Source organism: Stomoxys calcitrans, chromosome 3, assembly GCF_963082655.1.
Source record: "Stomoxys calcitrans chromosome 3, idStoCalc2.1, whole genome shotgun sequence".
In the NCBI taxonomy this organism is placed as follows: domain Eukaryota; kingdom Metazoa; phylum Arthropoda; class Insecta; order Diptera; family Muscidae; genus Stomoxys; species Stomoxys calcitrans.
The window spans coordinates 30,404,868-30,427,186 of record NC_081554.1 but is presented as its reverse complement, the minus strand read 5'-3'; the positions used below and the strand labels follow the sequence as shown (position 1 = coordinate 30,427,186).

The following is a 22,319-nucleotide window of genomic DNA, read 5'->3' as shown; positions in this document are numbered from 1 at the left end:
ATCAGGTCGAAGTATTAGGGTCACTAGAAGTATGGGTGGACACTGCCCAAAATTTAAAGTTAACCTATCGGAACAATATGTGTATCATATGAAAGGTATGGGAGAGAAGAATACGAACATGGCATTAAAATTTGAGTCTAAATACCTAGCGGGCCGCCTCATTCCCAAAATTCTCGTAAACATACATATTGGACGTTCATGTCAATATGGGACTCAAATGAAAGGTATTCGAAAGTAGATTACGAAATGGCAAAAAAAAACTTCCATTGAATGGGAAGTGTCCCCACCCTCAATGGGAATATTATCTATTTGTCCTACCATGGCTATATGGACCTCAAATTAAAACATTTTGGGAGTAGATTAGAAAAATTAAATTAAAATTTGTGCTAAAGTACCTACTTGACACCACCTCGAAAGACTTCATTATGTTATTTGCTCCATCATTAATGAAAGGTATTTGAGAGGCCACCATAGCGCAGAGGTTAGCATGTCCGCCTATGACGCTGAACGCCTGGGTTCGAATCCTGGCGAGGCCATCAGAAAAAATTTTCAGCGGAGGCATTCTCCTCCTAATGCTGGCAAAATTTGTGAGGTACTTTGCCATGAAAAAACTTCTCTCCAAAGAGGTGTCGCACTGCGGCACGCCTTTCGGACTCGGCTATAGAAAGGAGGCCCCTCATCATTGAGCTTAAACTTGAATCGGACTGCACTCATTGACATGTGAGAAGTTTGCCCCTGCTCCTTAGTGGAATGTTCATGGGCAAAATTTGCAATTTGAGAGTAGAAAGGGAATCCAGTTTTGGGGCCAAGTGTTTGTGTGTAAGCCCTAATACACCCCCTTAAATGAACCTATTTCCCGAACATATCAATATGGGGCTTAAATGAACGTTTTTTTGGGAGCAAAGAACAAATATGATATCCTTTTTTAGGGCAAAGAGACTGAGTGCCAGCCCCAAAGCTTCCTCCAAGCCGTATATATTTCTCGACCATGGCCATTTTGAGCATAAATGATAGATATTTGGGAGTAGAGCACGAATTTAACATCCATATTTGGGAGAAATGTTTGATTTACCATCTCACCCCTAAAAATTACTCCCCATCTAATGGATATAACGACAATATGGGGCTCAAATGAAACAGGACTTTTTAACCAACTGTGAGGGCTTTCGTATACCACTCCCCTTTTACACATCCATTTCTAGCCACGCCTCTGCTCCAACATCTATCTCCCACCATTTGGTCAGTTTATGCATTCATTTGTTTTTCTTTTATATTTTGGCTTTAAATTCTCTCCATAAGAAAACTCGAGAAAAAAAATGATGCTCTGACGATGATGATGCGGTCGGTGGTCAGTCAGTATTGGAAGCAACATAAATTTGCACATCATCTGAATAACAAATATTGCACGTACCACACGTAGAATTTTTATATATGAAAATGTGGCACTCGAATTCAACTCCAATAGCCACGGCAAAAGGAATGAAATAAAAAATAAAAATAAAAAACCAAAACAAAACGAGAAACCTCAAAATGATGGCAAAAATTCCTATAACCCAAAATGCTTTAATAAACCATAGACCAGATATATGGCATGGATGGCAGTTGTTGTCCATATTCATTCAAGGAGAAGAAGTCATCAAAATTGATGTTTGTATGTTGAAGATGAAAAAATAAAACGACAAGAGGCAACATATGCAAAAAGGCACCCAATGATGCATACAATTATGAAGAAGGACCAAAACGGTCGACAAAAGTTTGGGGGGGGGCGCAGAGGGCTGAGGGCTGAGAATTGAAAGGGTTTAATAACCATTAAAGGCCAAGTCATGGCCAAACCAACATGAATAGTAAATTCATCTAGAAATTATGAAAGGAATGAGAAAAATGTTCAGTAGCCAGCCCAAAGCCGAGAAAAAAGGGTTGTAAGAAAATAAAAGTGAGTTGAAGTCCTACACAAAACTGTTCCCATTGATGACGACTGCGACATCATTGTAGGCCAGCAACGAGGGTGGAATTTTAAATATTCAAATGCGTCTTATTTTTGTTTCTATTTTAGTTTCTGTTTTTCCTCATGCTTCATTTTTGAGTAGTAGATTTTCTGTGGCAAGACCGAGACCAAGACCAAATGTCAAATCAATTGTATGGCAAATTTATACAAATCGAAGCATAACACCAAAAATTTGCAATTCTAAAATTCAGTTTCCTTTTTCGCCCAAAAATGAAATGAAAAGAAAACATGGAAATTCATTTAAACCACCTCATAGAGTGGACTTGAGTAAGCAAAACCTAGAAAATTCTCACCCTTTGTGGGAAACAAAACGGAAATGGGGTAAAAGGGAAATTATGTTTGCTGAAGTTGCAGTCAAGCTTGAAATTGACCAGAAAACAGTTCCAAATAGTCGATAGCCTGAAAATTGTATGCAAAAGGTTTATGCAGAAAATTAACATAACTTTGATGTTGGTTTTTTTCTCTATTCAAAAGGAAAATGAAATATAAACACACGTGTTCTCCAAAACAAGGAAACTCTAACCCTCGTCCCATTCTCATTCAATGCTAATAAACTTTTCTTTATTTTCTTTGCAGGCTCCGATTGTGATGACAACAATTCTAGTGCGGACCACTCAAGTGACCGTTGTCGCTCACCTGAAAGTCCTTCGATGGATCTCTCACACCCAGCAGTGAAACGACGTCAAGTGTCCGCCTTTCAGCCTCATCCTTTGCATGCCCTACAACATCACCATCATCAGCATCTTCAACACCATGCCATGACTTCACCTCCCCTTTCGGCCCACTCACCCAAACTTATGAAAACCCATGTGAATCATCATCAAGAGCGAGAGGAGGAAGAGGAGGGAGCTTTAAATTTAACCAGCGAAAACTCCCGCCATAGTTCACAATCTCCTCCTTTGTCTTTGAAATCGGTGAAACCCTCCAGCAATGGTCAACCAACAGCAATACCAACTACTATGCCCTCCACCTCCACACCTTTGGCTTTGCCTCCATTAACCCAAAGTCCTTTGGCTGCATTACCGCCCGGTCTGGGCTCACCTCAGGCCCAATTGGCAGCAGCCGCTGGCTTGGGTTTGGCTAACCCTCTATTGCCCCAGGCGGCCATGGGTGTTGCCCCCCTATCCTCGCAGGACTTTTCGCAATTTCATCAAGTTTTACAGCAACAACAACAGGCTTTGCAACATCAATTTCAAAATTATTTGGATATATTGCGCAGCGGTTCTTTGGGTGGCCTAGGAGCCTCCGATGATCCTTCGGTGGCAGCTCAAGTGGCCACCGCTCAGTTTTTATTGCAAAGACAAGCTCTGACACAGGCCGCTCAACAATTGCAGGCCTTGCAAAAGCAACAGGAAATGCAGCAGCAGGAACACCAACAAAAGCAACAACAAACACCTTTGGTGGTAAAAACTGAACCTGAGCAAATGTTATCACATCACCTTCATCAGCATCATCAGCATCATCAGCATCATCATCAACATCATCATCATAATCCCTACGAACAGCCCTTGCATTTAAAAACTCCACATCATTCTTCAACACCTTTGCAACGCAGTCCTCTGCAAAGTCCCGCCACCTCACCTCTGCCCATTTATGGCACCACCAGTTCCAGTAGTCATCATATGTTGCATAACTCACAACATACCCCACCTCCCTCAGGTTCTTCGGCAAGCCTAAAAGTTAGCGGCCTATTGACCCCCAATACCCCCAGTGGACCACAGACACCTCAATTACCCAAAACCATGGCAGCTGCAACTAGAGCTCCTGAGGCTTCACCAGAAGAGACTACTGACCTGGAGGAATTGGAACAATTTGCCAAGACCTTCAAGCAAAGGCGCATCAAGCTGGGCTTCACTCAAGGCGATGTGGGCTTGGCCATGGGCAAGTTATATGGCAATGATTTCTCACAAACCACCATTTCAAGATTTGAGGCTTTGAATTTGAGCTTTAAGAATATGTGCAAGTTGAAACCGTTGCTGCAGAAATGGTTGGATGATGCCGATAGGACGATACAGGCTACAGGAGGGTAAGTAGTTCTTCAAAACATTTCTCATTTTATAATACCTGATAAATTCTTAAGGAACGAGAAGAAGTTCTCTCATAGTACAAAAGTGTTTTTCATAATTTTTTGGGAGTAGTATGGGGGAAAAAATCATGGGGAGAAACCTGCCACCTTCGAAATTCGTGTTATATGAGGACAGTATGGCGGCCCTCAAGACCGAAGAGATCAAAAAGCGGGGCGAAGTGATTGGGGGCCCTGAATGCCCCCCTTGGCTCATAGCGTTGTGTGGGCCTGGGTTGCAGGACACATTGGTGTCTTGGGAAATGAGAAGGTGGACAAGTATGCCAACGGGATCCTCCACGGCAAGCAGACCTGTAGCCGATCTTGCACATTTGCCTTTTTTCGAACTACTGAGAGAAAAAGATTATATGGAGGGATCTGCCACCTTCGAAGTTCGCGATAAATGTTGGAAAGTATGGCGGCCCTCAAGATGGAAGAGATCAAAGTGCGTGGCGGAGGGATTGGGGGCCCTGAATGCCCTTCTGGCTCATGGCGTTGTGTTGGCCAGGGTTGCAGGACACATTGGAGTCTTGGGAAAGGAGAATGTGGACGAGTATGCCAACGGGATCCTCCACGGCAAGCAGACCTGTAGCCGATCTTGCGCACTTGCCTTTTTTCGAGCTACTGAACATGGTTGAGGAGAAGACCAGTGCGGAAGCGGTGGCGATGTGGGAGTTTATGGATGGTTTTCGTATTTCCGGAACACTCTGGCCAGCTGTTGGCCTTGGACCGACGAGTTGCCGGCCCTCAATTTTGGGTCTTGAATAGGATTACAGGAGTCATAACCGGACACTGAACGATAGGCCATATGGACGCGTTCAAGGTAGTCCCGCACAATGACTACTGTGTCTTGATGAGGACGAGGAAAAGACAATCGAACCCCCGCTCTGCTTATGACCAGATTTACAGGCACATAGGCTTCCCATTCTCGGAAATCCATTCTTTTCCGATCTCAGCGAACTCGCCAGACACAATGAGATCTTCAAATCGTCATGCATTCGCCGACGTGAAGCACCAATGCTTGGCACATAGCAAGTGAATACTTAAGTGACTGTGGGCGTATGCTCCGGGAACTCGCATAGTGGCGTAACTCGCATAGTGGCGTATCTTCCTCCCTTTCGGACGAAGCGCCAGGTTGTCCTCTTTCCTTCTCTTTCATTCTTGCTAGGGTGTCACAATGGGCCGTACTGGCTTCCAAGTGAACTCACCTTTCGAGGTGAGCTACTCATTCAACCTGAAGCTAAACCATGAATACCTGATATAGTCCCTATAGAAACATAAACTGATATGACTTCTTAAGCCTCAAGAGGGCTCAATTATTATCCGATTTGGGTGCAGTATTATACCTTGCGTTATCTAACAACTTCCAACATCCATGCTAGGTTTGATCCAAATCGGTTCATAACTTGATATACCTGCCATACAAGCCAATCCCGGATTTAACTTCTTGAGCCTTCTAGAGGGCGCCAATATTCCCCATCAATGCAAAGGACCATAGAGTTCACGAAGAGTCTTTTTTTCAAACACTCCAAGTACTCCCTCGACCAACTTTCACTGAATTTCTTTTGATCTTTTCAAAAGCTGCAGTTATTACTTCTGGTTTCCGACCAGTAATATCGATGTCGTGGGCATAGGAGACCACCAAGTGGTCCCTTGCGAGTAATGGTCGATATTCACATCTGAACCTGTAAGCAAGTGTGATATATCCGAAACTTACTTTGGTATAAAACGGTCGGTCTCTACCAACTATTTGAACTGTAGAACAAGTGTCAGCTTGCGTAGTCCTATAAATTTCGCGGGAATACCAATCTCAGAAATGGCTTGAACCACCTTAAAACGTATGCCAATGAAAATTTGCCCATAAACATTTCATTAACGAGCAGGGGCAAACTTTTCGCACATCAATAAGTGCTGTTTGGATCAAGTTAAAGTCAAGGAACCTCCTAATTACCTCAAAAATGTTGCCAGCATTAGGAAGGAAAAAAAAAACAGCGCTGACCCCCAGTATTTGAAACCAGACAGTGTTCTAAATTGACAGGCTAACCTTTGCCGCCTTTAAACGTTTAGGATTGTCGAAAGAGGCTTTGTAATCGATGAAAGCAAGGCATTGATGTCGATTTGTTCCTCTTGCATCTTTTCCAGGATATGGAGCAATGTGACTACCAGGTTTTAGTGGACTTGTCAGATCTGAAACCATGAAACCGCAATGATTGGGCCCAATTTTCTCGTTGACTTTAAGTTTTAAACTCTGACACAGTACACTCAAAAATATTTTGTATGCAACAAGACGAAGATGTTGATTTGGCACATACTGTCTGGCTTCTTTCTTGTGTGCGGAACATTGAAAACGGAGGCTCCAATTGTAGGGTAGGTGTTGTTCTATCCAGAGTGGTACGTGTGCGTGTCCACTCCGGTCTAAGATAGTTCTGCCGGTAGCCCATGGGCTCCAGCTGCCTTGTTGTTCTTCAGCAGGGGTACTGCTATGCTGCCCTCATTCTGACTAAGCGGTAAACATTCCATGACGTTAGCAGTATGGTATCCTGTTCACAGCCGCTATTGAATACCAAGAACCGGGAAAAAAGTACAAACCCTATCCAAAGCATACCTCCTTTACCTGTTTTTAAACCCACCACCGAAGGAGGGGGGCATATTTATTTTTTCATTCTGTCTGCAACACATGAGAGATATCCTTTTCTGACCCTGTAAAGAATTTTTTTTTTTGATCATCTTAGAAATCTAAGATCTAGCAAAGTCCGTCCGTCCCTCTGTCTTTTGAAATTACGCTGCAGTCATTAAAAATAGAGATATTGAGCTGAAACTTTGAACAGATTCTTTTTTTATCCATAGGCAGTTTAAATTTGAAGATGGGATATATTGCCCTATAACTTGAAATAGCCCCCATAAAGACCGATCTGCCGTTTTAAGGTCTTAGGCCCATTGAAGCCAAATTTATTATCCGATTTCGATAAAATTTGGAATAGGGAGTTGTGTTAGGCCGATTCGGACCATGTTTTACACGTATGTTGAAGGTCATGGGGACGCCGTTGTACAAAATTTCAGCCAAATCGGGCAACAATTGCGCCCTCTAGAGGGTCTTGACTTCTTGACCCTCTAGAGGGCGCAATTGTCCTAGATCGGTTTATATGACAGCTATATCCGGTTATGGACCGAGTTCAACCATACTTAATACAGATATTGAAAGTCATATCGAAACACATCATGCAAAATTTCAGCCAAATCGGATAGGAATTGCGGCCTATAGAGGCTCAAGAAGTCAAGATCCCAGATCGGTTTATATGGCAGCTATATCAGGTTGTGAATCGATTTCAACCATACTATGCACAGATATTAAAAGTCATAACAAAATAACTCATGCAAATTTTCAGCCAAATCGGATAATAATTGCGCCCTCTAGAGGCTCAAGAAGTCAAGACTCCAGATCGGTTTACATGACAGCTATATCAGGTTATGGACCGAATTCAATCATAATAAAGACAGAGATTGGAAGTCATAACAAAACACTTCATGCAAATTTTCAGCCAAATCGGGCCACAATTGCGCCCTCTAGAGGCTCAAGAAGTCAAGATCCCATGTCGGTTTATATGGCAGCTATATCAGGTTATGTACCGATTTGAACCATATTCAGTCATAACAAAAAACGTCATGCAAAACTTCGCCAAATCGGATAATAATTGCGCCCTCTAGCGGCTCAAGAAGTCAAGACCCCAGATCGGTTTTTATTGGAGCTATATCAGGTTATGTACCGATTTCAACTAATCTTAGCACAGTTGTTGAGAGTCGTAAGAAAACACCTCATGCAAAATTTCAACCAAAATTTCAACTACCTCATGCAAAATTTCAACCAAATTGCGCCCTCTAGAAGCTCAAAAAGTCAAGATCCCAGATCGGTGTATATGGCAGCTATATCAGGTTAAGGACCGATTTCAACCATACTAAGCACAGATATTAGAAGTCATAACAACACATCTCATGCAAAATTTGAGCCTAATCGGATAATAATTGCGCCCTCTAGAGGCTCAAGAAGTCAAGACCCCAGATCGGTTTTTATGACAGCTCTATCAAGTTATGGACCGATTTCACCCATATAAGGCACAGTTTGAAATCATAGCAAAATACCTCATGCAAAATTTCAGCCAAATTGGATAATAAATGCGCTCTCAAGAGGTTCAAAAAGTTAAGACCCAAGATCGGTTTATATGGCAACTACAATATATCAAAACATGGACCGATATGACCCATTTACATTCCCAACCGACCTACACTAATGGGAATTATTTGTGCCAAATTTCAAGGGGATAGCTTTACTCCTTCGAAAGTAAGCGAAACAAATTTTCAGCGGTGGTTTTCCCCTTCTAATGCTGGCAACATTTGTGAGGTACTATGCCATGTAAAACTTCTCTCAAAAGAGGTTTTCCACTGCGGCACGCCGGCTGGACTCGCCTATAAAAAGGAGGCACCTTATCATTGAGCTTAAACTTGAATCGGACTGCACTCATTGATATGTGAGAAGTTTGCCTCTGTTCCTTAGTAGAATGTTCATGGACAAAATTTGCATTTGCATTTCTTCATATCTGTTGCTGAGCTCAGTGGCTGAATTAAAGTCGCTGGAGTTAATGAAAAATTTTTTCCTCTAAACCTTTTACACTCCCTCAAATGAATTGTGTCAATTGAATACTTCTTTTCACTACCAATTTCTTTTCTTATCTTTTGTGTACAATCTTCAACTTGCTGTAATTTTTTACGATTTTCTTTCTTTTCAGAATCTTTGATCCTGCCGCTTTACAAACCACTGTTACCACTCCTGAAATAATGGGTCGCCGACGCAAGAAACGTACCTCAATTGAAACTTCGATACGAGGAGCTTTGGAAAAATCATTCATGATGAATCAGAAGCCAACGAGCGAGGAAATTACACAACTAGCTGATCGTCTGTGCATGGAGAAAGAAGTGGTGCGCGTTTGGTTCTGTAATCGACGTCAAAAAGAGAAACGCATCAACCCCTCACTGGATAGTCCAGATAATGGAGATGAATCACCCTATATGATGATGTAAATGGACAAAGGCAGAACATAAGATGATGGTCAAAGGGCTATCTGCGGGCATTGAGGCAATCGAATTTCTTTTCAAAACAAAATAATATGTAACAAGATGTGTGTGAAAATAGTCTCCCGGAAACATGGTTTCTGAGATTTAACATAGGAAAATAAAGGTAAGCATTGTAAGCATATATGAAAGTTAAGTTACGTAAAGCTCATTGCATAGAACCGATTCTCATGGGAGGAAACAAAACTAAGCTCAAATATAACATGAAAACTAAATAGGTTTAATGCACATAAATAAAATCACCTGAACATTTTCAATTAAATATTTAATTGAAATTAAATTAAGAAATTTATTGATTTAATCATTTTTTTAATAGAATAAGACGATAATATTGATTGCAATTTCCAATTACAATTTCTAATTACCAACTTTAATTGATTCAATTAATTTTTTATTGAATCCGAAAGAAATTTCAATCACACTCATGAATAAAGTTTTTTTATTTTCAATTGAATCAAAAATTTTTTTAATTGAATCGAAAAATGGTTGAGCCTTTTAGGGTCTCAAGAAGCAAAATCGGGAGATAAGTTTATATTGGAGCTGTATTAAGCTATTGATCGATTTAGACCATATTGGACACGTATTTTGAAAGTCATGAGAGAATCCGGTGTACAAAAATTCTGCCAAATCGAATGAGAATTGCGCCTTCTAGAGGCTCAAGAAGACAAGTCCCCAGATCGGTTTATATGGCAGCTATACCAGATTATATACCGATTTGCGTAGTTATTTGCTCTTTTGACTTTGATGAATCTGTTTATACATCGAAATTCTCTTAGTTGACTCGAAAAAGCCGTTTCGAGATAGACAAACCGTCAATCATTTTAAATACCAATCATTTAATTTCTATATTGTCCCAATCGGTAAATATGACCCGATCGGAGGTTTTAGGAGTGTGAGGAGGCCCCTCAGATACCAAGGAATACATCTTCATGCCAGATTTGTACTCTACTTTTAAAGTTTCAGTTGATATCCATAATGCCCAAAGAGGTAAAAGTGTCCTGTTGGGTGGTGTTTTTGGGGGTGCGTACTCCCCCCCCCCCCAGACACTTTTGGTGATATTTTAGTGCCAAAATCGTACTCTACTCTTAAAAACCTTTCATTTGATACCCATATTGTCCCATTTGGTTAACATGTCCGTTCGGGTGGGTTTTGGGATGGGGCTTCCCCCCAGGTTATTTGAACCCTAAATGTTATAACAATTTCGTGTTTTTGAGCTACCATAAAGTGGTATACAAAATGTCGGTGCACCCATCTCCGAAATCTGGCATTTTTGAAAATGGTGGTAAGGGGGAAAATTTAGTACCATGTTTTCACCTTGCGTTCAAACTCTACCATCTGTGAAAATTTCATGAAAATCAGTACAGCCGGTTTTAAATCTATACGGAACAGACAAACAAACAAACTAAAGCGTAAAAATTTAATTTGTATAACCTTCACCATAGGATGGGGGGTACACAAATTTCGTCATTCCGTTTGTTAAACCTTAAAATATGCGTTTAAGACCCCATAAAGTTTATATATTTTTGATCGCCATGACATTTTAAGTCGATCAAGCCATGTCCGTTCGTCCAGCTGTCGAAAGCTAACGCTAACGCTGCGCCTTCTTTAACTCTCTAATATCTTTTTACGGTGGGGACATTTCGCCTTGAATGCGGATATCGATTTCGTGCCATTTTAGCTAATGACGCTGATGGCGTTCGAATCCTGGCGAAAACATCGTACAAAGTGGTGTTTATCCTTTCCTAATGTTGGCGACATTTGCGAGGTACAATGCCATGCATAGTCATTAAAAAAATTTTCCCCAAAAAGCCAAGTCCAACGCCGTTCGGACCCTGGACCTGGCTACTAGGACCCAAATTTTAATACCATATTCGTTTTCTGGTCTCCAATACCTTTCATTTGATACCCTTATTGTGCCCATCTGACCACTGTCGGATATACGTGGTGTTTCTGTGGTAAGGGGGAGGGTCCACCCCTCCACCCGATATCTTAAAAATTATATAGCCTAAGTTTCCTTCCAGACAAACGTATACAATCTATGAAAATTTTAAGAAAATCGGTTCAGCTATGTATCATGCTATGCATGGCATGACCCCCTATTCTTCGATCTGATTTTGTATACCACATTTGAAAGCTACTCCCGAATACCTTTCATTTGAGCTCCATATTGAAATGAACATCCAATATGTCTTTTTTGGGGAGTTTTGGGGTTGGGGCGGCCCGATAGGTACTTGACTCAAATTTTATATATACATATTCGTATTCTACTCTTCAATACCTTTTATTTGATACCTATATTGTGCCGATCGGTCCACTTTTGATTTTGGGTTGTGTTTTTGGCATAAGGCATAAGGGTCCGTTCCCCTTCTGATGCCGAAAAATTATATGGCTCATGTTTTTTTCCAGACCAACCTACAATATGCAAAAATTTCGAGAACATCGGTTCTACCGTTTTTCAGTCAATACGGAACAAAGAACCCAAGTCTCATATATCCGTTATTGGCTAATTTGCCCATTTTGGGCGTTTTTGTGGGGGTGGGGTGACCCCTATACTTCGACATGAATTTGTATGCCAGATTCGTTATCTACTCACGCATACTTTTCATTTGATACCCATATTGACCTTATGGGTCAACATTTGATTTTTGGTGGTGTTTTTGCGGTAACGGTGGAGGGTCCGCTCCCTTCCGTTATCAATTAATTATAAAGCATATTCCTACTTCCTGCTCATATTTGTAATCTACTCCCGAATACCTTTCATTTGAGTCCCATAGTTTCATGATTGTCAACTAAACCTATTTTAAGGGGTTTCGGGGCTATGACGGCCCCCCAGGTACTTGGACCCAACTTTTATTATGAAATTTGTACTCTCCTCTTGAATACATTTCATTTGAATCCCATATTGTCCCGATCGGTTCACTTTTATTTTTGGGTAGTACTTTTGAGGTAAGGGGGAGGGTCCGCCCCCTTCCTAGGGGTGAGGGGTCGCCCCCTTCCTAGAATGAACCTTAATCAAATATACTTTTTTTACACTTTTTTTCTAAATCAAGCTAAAAGTAACAGCTGATAACTGACAGAAGAAAGAATGCAATTACAGAGTCACAAGCTGTGAAAAAATTTGACAACGCCGACTATATGATTTTTTAAATTATTAAAAGGATATCACTATATGATATTAGCAATAAAATAATAACTTTTCCCCACGAACATTCCCTAAAGGAACAGTTAATACTTTTGTCATATAAATGAGTGGTTTTAGATTAATGATGTGATCACATTATTGTCATTATATGATATTGAGCAGATCTCTAAACATTTTGTATTTATTGACTAATGTATGTTAATTCTTCCTTCTTTTTTTTTTCTTCTTGCAGCATCACACTCTTCAAATATATCACAATTTCCTTTAATAGTTGATCTAAGAAAAAACGATCCTTCTCCTACGGTATATAGTATTCCAAAGTGTTACAGTCGAATAGGAAACTTTAAGGAACACTTTTGTAATGAATGAAACTCTTCTACGACATTCTTTTGTATCCAAATGTTGCTAAGTATTAATGAAATCGAAATATTTATATACGTATGTGTGTATTTGTGTAAGACGAAAAGATGTTGAATATTGGAAAAAAAGCTACAAAACATTGTTTGATTAGGAAAAAAAAACGCTAAAACATTTAACTTTGTTTTTTGTTCATTAATAAAGAAACAATTTAAGAACGAAAATTAGATGTTAAGTTTGGATTAAAAAAAACAAATTATAAAGAATTTAAGAAAAATAACTATGAATTTAATACAAACACACACACACACAAAATTCCATCACCTAACAAATAGTTGTAAGCAATAAGCTAGGCATAGAAGAATTTTTATTTTGAATTATTATTTTTTATTTGTATTAAATTTATTTAGAAGAAACCAAATTGAAGAAACCCCTCCAAACAGTTCCTACTAATATTACCCTAAATTATGGATGATATTACTATTGAATTGTTGCCAAAAATCTCCAACATCTCTTATCACAATATCTAAGTAAACCTTCCGTTTGTTTGGGAAAGTCACAAAACTCACAGACAAAGGGAAGATACATCCTCTTATTTGTATGTCTTCAAAGAACAACTCTAAATTCATCTATAGGTCTTAGTTAAATGGCATATTTAAAAAAAAAATCTATAATAAGAAAACAAATAAATAATTGTAAAAAAAAATGTTTTTAGATTTAAATATATTTATTTAAATAAATATTTACTGTGATAATAATTTGTAATGTTTTAAATGTTTCTAGCTGTTAAGTGTATCAATCAACTGTAAAGTAAAATGAAAATCCATACAACACACAACAAATCTTTACTACTAATTCTTAATGTATTAATAGTATGGCATAGAGACAAACAAATAAAAAATCACAAATAAAATTATTTTAAAAAATTATTATTAAAAAAAAACAAAAACAAAAATATGAAAAATGAAATAAATGAAAATTGTCATATATAAGAAACATGGAGTGTTCATTTCAAGTGAAGCCAAGGAAAGTGGTAAGTACTGCGCAGATGGTACAGATTAGATAATATTTCTGAACGAACTCCAAATTCTTAATATTCAACTTGAATGATTAATGTAAACAAACTGGACAATGATGACAAAAGTCAAAACGGAATTAACGGTGCAAAATTCAAGACAAATCAATCATAATAATACAAGGTTCGCCTTTTATATATCGGGATTGGACAACCCTTGTGTTGCAATCTCCCTACTAACAACTCCATCGGTAAGCTTGACATTTTTGAGGTTAAACGTTCTCAGAACGTTTTGACATACTAGCGCAATTTGTGTTGTTTACAGTAACTTGAAAGATTCATCTCGCACAAATAATGGAATTAAATCGTGAACATTTTCGTGAGATGATTATACCCACCACCAAAGAATGGGGGTATATTCATTTTGTTATTCCGTTTGCAACAAATCGAAATATCCATCAACGTTTTTCGACACCTGAAGAAGCTGTTGATGCGTTCATTCTGAATGTTTTGGAGATACCTCAATCGGAGTGGCAAAACTGCTTCGACAATTGGTTCAAACGCCTGCAAAAGTGTGTTGACCTTATTGGGGAATATTTTGAAAAACAATAAAGCGATATTCCATGATTAATATTTGTTTTTGTGTTCTCTAATCCCGAAATATAAAAGGCAACCCTCGTAATTGGCTCATACATCCGAACTTTGATCGATTTGGGCCATATTTAGCATGCAAGTTGGAAGTCAATAAAATATCAAACGTACATATTTCAAACAATTTGGCTGACATGTATTGCCTATTAAAGGTCTGCACAAGACCATCCATTGTCGACTATTCTTGCTGAACTGGTGAATGCTGAACCCACATGTTGTTGTATTTCAAGTATGCTGAAGAACGAGACACTGAAGACAGAATAAAACGCGCATAATGCTGTTGAGTAGATAATTTTGAAAAGCAACCTCCATTTAGTGCTTAGTAGAATTATACCCACCAGCATAGGATAGAGGTATACTAATTTAGTCATTCCGTTTGTAAGATATTGAGCCAGGACCCCACTAAGTATATATATTTTCTTGATCGTCTCGACATTCGAACTAGCCATGTCCGTCCGTCCGTCTGTTGAAATCACGATAGCAGTCGAACGCGAAAGACTAGCCAGATACTTAATACCAATGTAGGTCATTGGGCATTGCAACTGGGCCATATCGGTTCAGATTTAAATATATCTCCCATATAAACCAATCTTCCGATTTGACTTCTTGAGCCTCCGGAAGTCTCCATTTTCATCCGATTTGGACATGCACATAGTGTTCTCTTATGACTTCCAACAATTGCGCAAAGTACGTTCGAAATCGGTCAAGAACCTCATATAGCTCCCATGTAAACCAATCTCCCGATTTGACTTCTTGAGCCTCCGGAAGTCTTTTTTTCATCCGATTCGGCTCAAATTTTGTACTTGGTCTTGTTTTATGACTTCTAAACTGATCTGCCGATTTGTTTTCTTGAGCTTCTGGAAGCCTCAATTTTCATCCGACTCGTCTTAAATTTTGCAGATATAGTTCTGATATAACTTCAAACAATTGTGCTAAGTACGTTCGAGATCGGTCTATAACCTGATATAGCTCCCATATAAACCGATCTCCCGATTTGACTTCTTGAGCCCCTGGAAGCCTCAATTTCCATCCGATTTGGCTGAAATTTTGCGTGTAGTGTTCTGTTATGACTTCCAACAACTGTGCCAAGTACGGTCAAAATCGGTCTATAACCTGATATAGCTCCCATATAAACCGATCTGCCAATTTGACTTCTTGAGCCCTTGGAAGACGCAATTTTTGCCCGATTTGGCTGAAATTTTGCATGTGGTGTTCCGTTTTAACTTCCAACAACTGTACCATGTGCGGTCCAAATCGGTCTATAATCTGATATAGCTCCCATATAAACCGATCGCCTGATTTGATTTCTTGACCCCTTACAAACTGCGACTTTTATCTGCTTTGGCTGAAATTTTATGTTAGACCTCTTAACAACTGTACCAAGTACGGTCCAAAGTGCTCCAATATTTTAGCAGAATTTATGGTGGTGGGTTCCCAAGATTCGATCCGGCCGAACTTAGCATGCTTTTATTTGTTTTCATCTCGAATTCATCGAAGCTACAGTGAGTGATATGAGAAATAACTCGCTGCACACTGTGTCATATGAAAACATCTCGCTGTTTTTTTTCATCAAAATATGAACTGATCACACAAATCGTTGCAGAGTCTGTCTCACATACAAAATCTAGTCGTGTTCATGTTTACCCATTCTATTGTCAAATCAATTACGTTGGCTTCGTACGAATTTCGTACTACAAAAGCAGACGACAAGAAAAATACTTTGTCTGAAGCAAAGTTTACCTTTATACATTCATTGTAAAGGGTAAATTTTTATCTATTATCTTTTTTTTCATGTTGTGTTTCACTGTCAAACATCTTCAGTTTGATCTATAATTTAACCATGAATCGTCTTTCAAACGAACAACGCTTGCAAATTATTGAATTTTATTATGAAAATGAGTGCTCTGTTAAGAAAGTTCATCATCATCAAAATTGTGTTTAGTGACGAACCTAATTTTTGGCCTAATGGGTACATAAATAAGCAGAATTGTCGATTTTGGAGTGAAGATCAGCCAGAACCATTGCAAGAGCTACCAAACGTCACAGTGGTTTATGGGCTGATGGCATCATTGGACCGTACTTCTTCAAAGACGATGCGAATCGTAAGGTAAGTGCGAATGGTGAATGCTATCGTGAGATGATATCCAACTTTTCCCAAAATGCAAGAGCAAAATGCAAGCCACACAGCACACAGTTTGATCTGCGACCGCATAAAGTATATATATTATGGATCCTCTCGAGAGTCAATCCGTCTGTCGAAATCACGACCAGCTACCATATAAACCGATCTCCCGATTTGATTTCTTGAGCCCCTGAAAGCACCAACTAACAGTCGTTAGTTGGCTTTACCGAGCTAAGATTCAAAGATAGCTCCATTCATATATTTAATGGGGGTTCTAGGGGCTATTGTAGCCCCAGATTTGATTATCTTTTTCTTACATTCTTGCATCGGAAGTACCTCTTTGAAAACAAAGTTGCATATGGCTGAAAGAATCAGCATTAGTGAGGGTATAACTTTGACCAAATTTGTATTTTAAAAAATCCGCAATTACTTTTTGGGCAACCCAATATATTCTTCCAGTGGTTCCAAGACAAGCCTTCAGCTTCGTAAGCAGCCGCGTGCTACCTTAACTTATCACATTTTTCTTAAAATTAGGAGCCATCTGTATTGTGAATACCCTAAGAATTTTTGTAAGTGTTTTTTGTCTTCATTGCCTTTATGTTAAACTTGACTTCCAAAAAAACACTTCCACTTGCAACATTTCGCAGATGCGAGCCTAATTGTTCAAAGTCGGCTTTGCGAACTGCTGATCTTCACAAGTGTGATAACGATCGGCTACAACAACAGAACACTTGTTGCAAGTCAAAGATATCATTATGCATATCATGACTCTGAAGGACAGATACGTACGTCATCCCCTGCTGCCCCAGTCACAGTTGGGTAATTAGAATATGAAACTTTGCCAAGGGCTCCAATTGCATGGAGGAGGAGGAGGAGGAGTAGGAAGAGGAGAAGTTTGTAATGACGCTGGTTCATACACTAATTGTTTGAACAAAAAGATTGCTTGTCACAGGCGGCATCTTTGGCTTGTCTTCTTAGGATGCCTACTATGAAATGTAAATGCAAAGTGCTGACGTTGTGGCAAGCGGAGAATAAGTTTTACATTAATGAGCGGCAAGTGGTAGTAGTTGTGTGTTGCAGTGTCATTAAGCGTAGCGATCTAGATCAAGCGTTCTGTACATTCAATTGACAATGCGGCCTCATCTGCATGTGTCAGTCATGTCATTTGTGGCTCAATTCCATATCATTTCACTTCGTTCAGCTAAAGGCAGTTAGTGGAGAGTGAAGATGGGCAAAGGAGAACTTGGGATGACCTATCTATTCAACAGAGATAAAAGCTTGTTTTTAAGAAAAAGTATAAGGCATGAACTTAATGGTCACAAGTTGGGGTATATGCTGTTGCAATTACACAAATATTTTAAGACCACATTGAAGAAAAAGCAAACAGATAAAACAAAAACAAGTCAAAGGCAGGGCCGAACTTTGGATACTCATTACCTCGAATATATATTTAACTCTTTTCCTCAAGTCCGGTGAAAAATGCATCATTTACGAACTCATGCCAGCTTTGTCGAAATGTAGTCCCATTTGGATCAAACTCATCACGGACTTCGAAATATAATGGTCTAATATTAATTACCATACCAAATTTCAGCGAAATAAATTCGACTTTTATGGGCCCCAAGACCTAGATCGTAAGATTGGTTTATATGGCAGCTATATCCAAATATAAGCCGATCTGGGCAAATTTAAAATACGGATGTCGAGATACCCCATACAACTCGAGGTACCTTATACAACTCGAGGAACCCTATACAACTCAAGGTACCCTATACAACTCCCTGTGCCAAATTTCAGGAAAATCGGATAACAAATTTGGTTTTAATGGGCATAAAACCTTAAATCAGCACATCGGTGTATATTTGGGGCTATATCAAGATATAGTCTGATAAAGCCCTTCTTCGAACTTAACCTGCCATTAAACTAACGACAATCTGTTCAAAGTTTCAGCTCTGTATATCTATTTCAAAGGACTGTAGTGTGATTTCAACAGACAGGCGGGCGGACGGACATGGCTATATGGTCTTAGATTTTTACGACGATCAAGAATACACAAGGTGCTTGAGAAACTTACTATTTCCGAGCGGTGAATTGGGCAGGGAAGGGATCGAAAGGGTCGCATCTGAAGGCTGCCCCTCGTCGTCGAAAACTTTTCTTTTACGGTCTCGTTCTAACAGAATCGTTTCTTGCCGTAATTCGATTCTGTCGTGTGATAACTCATTGCGGGTGTGTGGAAGCGTCGCTAAACCCAGAAATGGACTTCAACCGACCATCAAAACTCCGGAATATATCGAAAGAGTGAGGCAGTCAGTTGTGGGTTCTTCCCGGCTTTCGGATCGCAAATACGTAGCTGCTATGGGAATTTGTGACAGCATTGTTCGATGAATTCCACATTCCGTCCTTGAATTTCTTCCCTATAAATAAGCTGTCATGCACAAAATAACTGAACACGATTTTGTTGTCCATCAAAAAGCATGTAAAATGCTGATTGACAACCTACAAGAAGACGTGGTAGTTTTTCTAGTGACTAGGCTTGCTTTCACATTGTCTTTTTTTATGGGGTTTTTTTAAACCCCTGGATGACCAGTGCAGGGGTCATGGGTTCGATTTCCGCCAGAAGCCTTGGTCTGTCGCTACTGTGGTATCACAATAGACTTAAAAAAATTGTATAAATCAGTCTGTAAAGGACTACCACTCTTACCTAACCTAACATTCCCAAAGGAATCCTATCCTTTCCCAGGGAAAAGTGTAAAAAAGTACCCTTTTTCAAGGAAAGGTGTAAAACAACTACCCTTCCCAAAGGAAACGTGTAAAAAACCTACCCTTCCCAGTGGAAAATTTTTGGTGTAGAAAAACTATACTTCCCCAAGGAAATGTGTTCTAGAACTAACCTAATACAATGAAAAGTGCAATAAAACTGCTCTTCCCAAAGAAAAAATTTAAAAATGTTACCCTTCTCCAAGGAAAGGGTAAAAAAACTCCCCTTACCCAAAAAAAAGTGTAAAAAAACTACCACTCCCCAAGGGAAAGTGTAAAAAAAAGTTAAAAACCTTTCCCAAAGATTAGTGTAAAACTTCTACCCTTCCCCAGAGAAAAGTGTAAAAATACTACCCTTTCCCAAAGCAAAATGTACCAAAACTACCCTTCCCCAAGAGAAAGTGTTAAAAACTATCCTTCCCCAAGGGAAAGTGTAATAAATCTAACCTTACCCAATGACAAGTGTAACAAAACCACTCTTCCCCAAGAAGAAGTCTAAAAAATGTAACCTTCCCCTAGTGAAAGGGTAAACTTTTCCCCTTCCCCAAGGAAAGGTGTAAAAAAACCCCTTTCCTAAGGAAAAGTGTAAAACAACTATCCTTCCCCAAGGGAAAATGTAAAAAATACTCTTCTCCAAAGAAAAGTGCAAAACTACCACACTTCCCCAAAGAAAAGTCTAAAAATGCTACCCTTTCTCAAAGAACAGTGAAAAAAAAACTATTCTTTCCCAAGGGAAAGTGTAAGAAATTACCCTTTCCCAAGGGAAAGTGTAACAAACTACCATTCCCCAAGGGAAAGTGTTAAACACTACCCTTCCCCAAGGGAAAGTGTAATAAAACTAGCCCTACACAATGAAAAGTGTAATTAAACCACTCTTCCCCAAGAAAAAGTTTCATAAATGTACCCTTCCCCTAGGGTAAATTTTTACCCTTTCCCAGAGGACTGCCGTCACTAAACTTGGTTAACCCGAAGCCCTTCGGATCGACGCAGTCGGAGTTAAGGGCGTAGTTGATTGACTCGCATTCAACACCATGGAACAGGGAAACGGTCGGTAGGACGACAAAAATCCTATGGGAAAGGACGATGTTCTTACTTAAAGGAAGTGAGTATGAGGTGAATATAGCTTTCAAAATTATTTCTGAAAGGAAGTAAGAAGAAGGCCAGTATTGCTTTCAGTATCGTTAGGGACACATACGACTATGAGCTTACTTATGAAATATCGGTACGGCAAGTGATGGCATGTGTAGGGTATTTGGGGCAGATGACAAGAGTTTGGAGCATTTTCTATGTCATTCCCGGCTTTCGCGCCTAAGAGACACCGGCAGTTGGTTAACCCGAAGCCTTTCGGCTCGACGCAGTCCGAGTTAAACGCGTTGGCGACGAATGCGCATACAACCCTGTGGAACAGCGAAACGGTAGGTAGGATGGCGAAAATCCTATCCAAATCGTGAGAAGCCGAGGCTATTGCTGAAAGGAAGTAAGAAGGAGGTAAGTATAGCTATTGGTATCATGAAGGACTGCGAGCTCAGTTATGTAAAATCGGTGCGGCAAGTGATAGCATGTGTAGGGCATGCGGGGAAGATGATGAGACGTTGGAGCATTTCCTTTGTCATTGCCCGGCTTTCGCGTGTAACAGGCATCGGCACTAAGGTGGGGACACTATACCAGACAAGAACAAACTTAGGGGAGTGGCATGGAAAACAATTAAGGATTTTGTAAGTAGCACGAAATTCCTAACTTAGATTTTCTTTTTCGAGGTTACTTTTTTTTGCATTTAGAGCTCACAACAAGCCGATTACTGGCTTAGGTGTATGCCCATAGTGGCATGGAGCGGATTAATATCTGCAACTTCTTTTCAACCTAACCAAAACTAAATCTGCAAATCGGTCTATATGGGTGCTATATCAGGATATAGTCCATCTTCGAATTTAATCAGCCTGTGAAAAAAATTTAAAAAGTTTTAGCTCAATATCTTAATAGAATTACCTTTTATATCCGTTTATTATTTTCTGAATCATCCGTTCATTGTATTCTGCATCATCAGTGTCTCTAAGGCTACTGTTAGCAGTAGTTAGTAAGATTGCTTCTATGAGTAGATGGCGCTAGTTGGTATCCCTTTATGGCAGCCAAAAGCAATTGTTGCTGGCTGGTATGAGCATGTTTTTTGGCCTAGAGACGAAGCCTATTGAAATTGGAAAAAATCGGTTCAGATTTGGATATAGCCTCCATATATATGTTCGTCCGATTTGCATCATTAATGCAATAAAATGGTCATTTGTTAACCGATTTGCTTGAAATTTGGCAGAAAGGATTTCCTTATGACTCTCAATATCACTGATGAATTTCATAGAAATCGGTTCAGATTTGGATATAGCTTCCATATATACGTTCGTCCGATTTGCAGTAATAATGCAATAAAATGGTCATTTGTTAACCGATTCTTTCGAAATTCAAGAAGAAGGATTTTCTTATGACTTTCAATATTGCTGGTGATTTTCATAGAAATTGGTTGAGATTTGGATATAGCTCACATATATGTGTTCGTCCGATTTGCAGTAATACAGGAATAAAATGGTCATTTGTTAATCGATTCTCTCGAAATTCAACAAGAAGGATTTTCTTATGACTCTCAATATCACTGTTAAATTTCATAGAAATCGGTTCAGATTTGGATATAGCTTCCAAATATATGTTCGTCAGATTTGCAGTAATACTGCAATAAAAATATCATTTGTTAACCGATTCTCTTGAAATTTGGCACGTAGGTGCCTCTCGATGTGACTCTCGATGTTACTGGTGAATTTCATAGAATTCGGTTCAGATTTGGAAATAGCTTCCATATATATTTTCGTCCGATTAGCAGTAATACAGAAATAAATTGGTCATTTGTTAACCGATTCTCTCAAAATCCAACAAGAAGGATTTTCTTATGACTCTCAATATTTTTCGTGAATTTTATAGAAATCGGTTCAGATTTGGATATAGCTTCCATATATATGCTCGTCAGATTTGCAGTAATACTGCAATAAAATGGCCATTTGTTAACCGATTCTCTAGAAATTTGGCAGGAAGGATTTCCTTATG

General features: G+C 39.3%; 1 protein-coding gene across 1 annotated transcript in view; it reads left to right on the top strand.

The window, feature by feature from the left end:
- Nucleotides 1-13,549, top strand: part of LOC106096331 (protein nubbin) — a 50,229-nt gene extending 36,680 nt beyond the window's left edge. The window contains exons 3-5 of the mRNA XM_059364795.1: nucleotides 2,582-4,031; nucleotides 8,849-9,297; nucleotides 12,566-13,549. Of these exons, the coding sequence (XP_059220778.1) occupies nucleotides 2,582-4,031; nucleotides 8,849-9,140 (1,742 nt within the window). The 3' untranslated portion in view covers nucleotides 9,141-9,297; nucleotides 12,566-13,549. The remainder of the gene's footprint in view (nucleotides 1-2,581; nucleotides 4,032-8,848; nucleotides 9,298-12,565) is intronic.
- The last annotated feature ends 8,770 nt before the right edge of the window (nucleotides 13,550-22,319 follow it).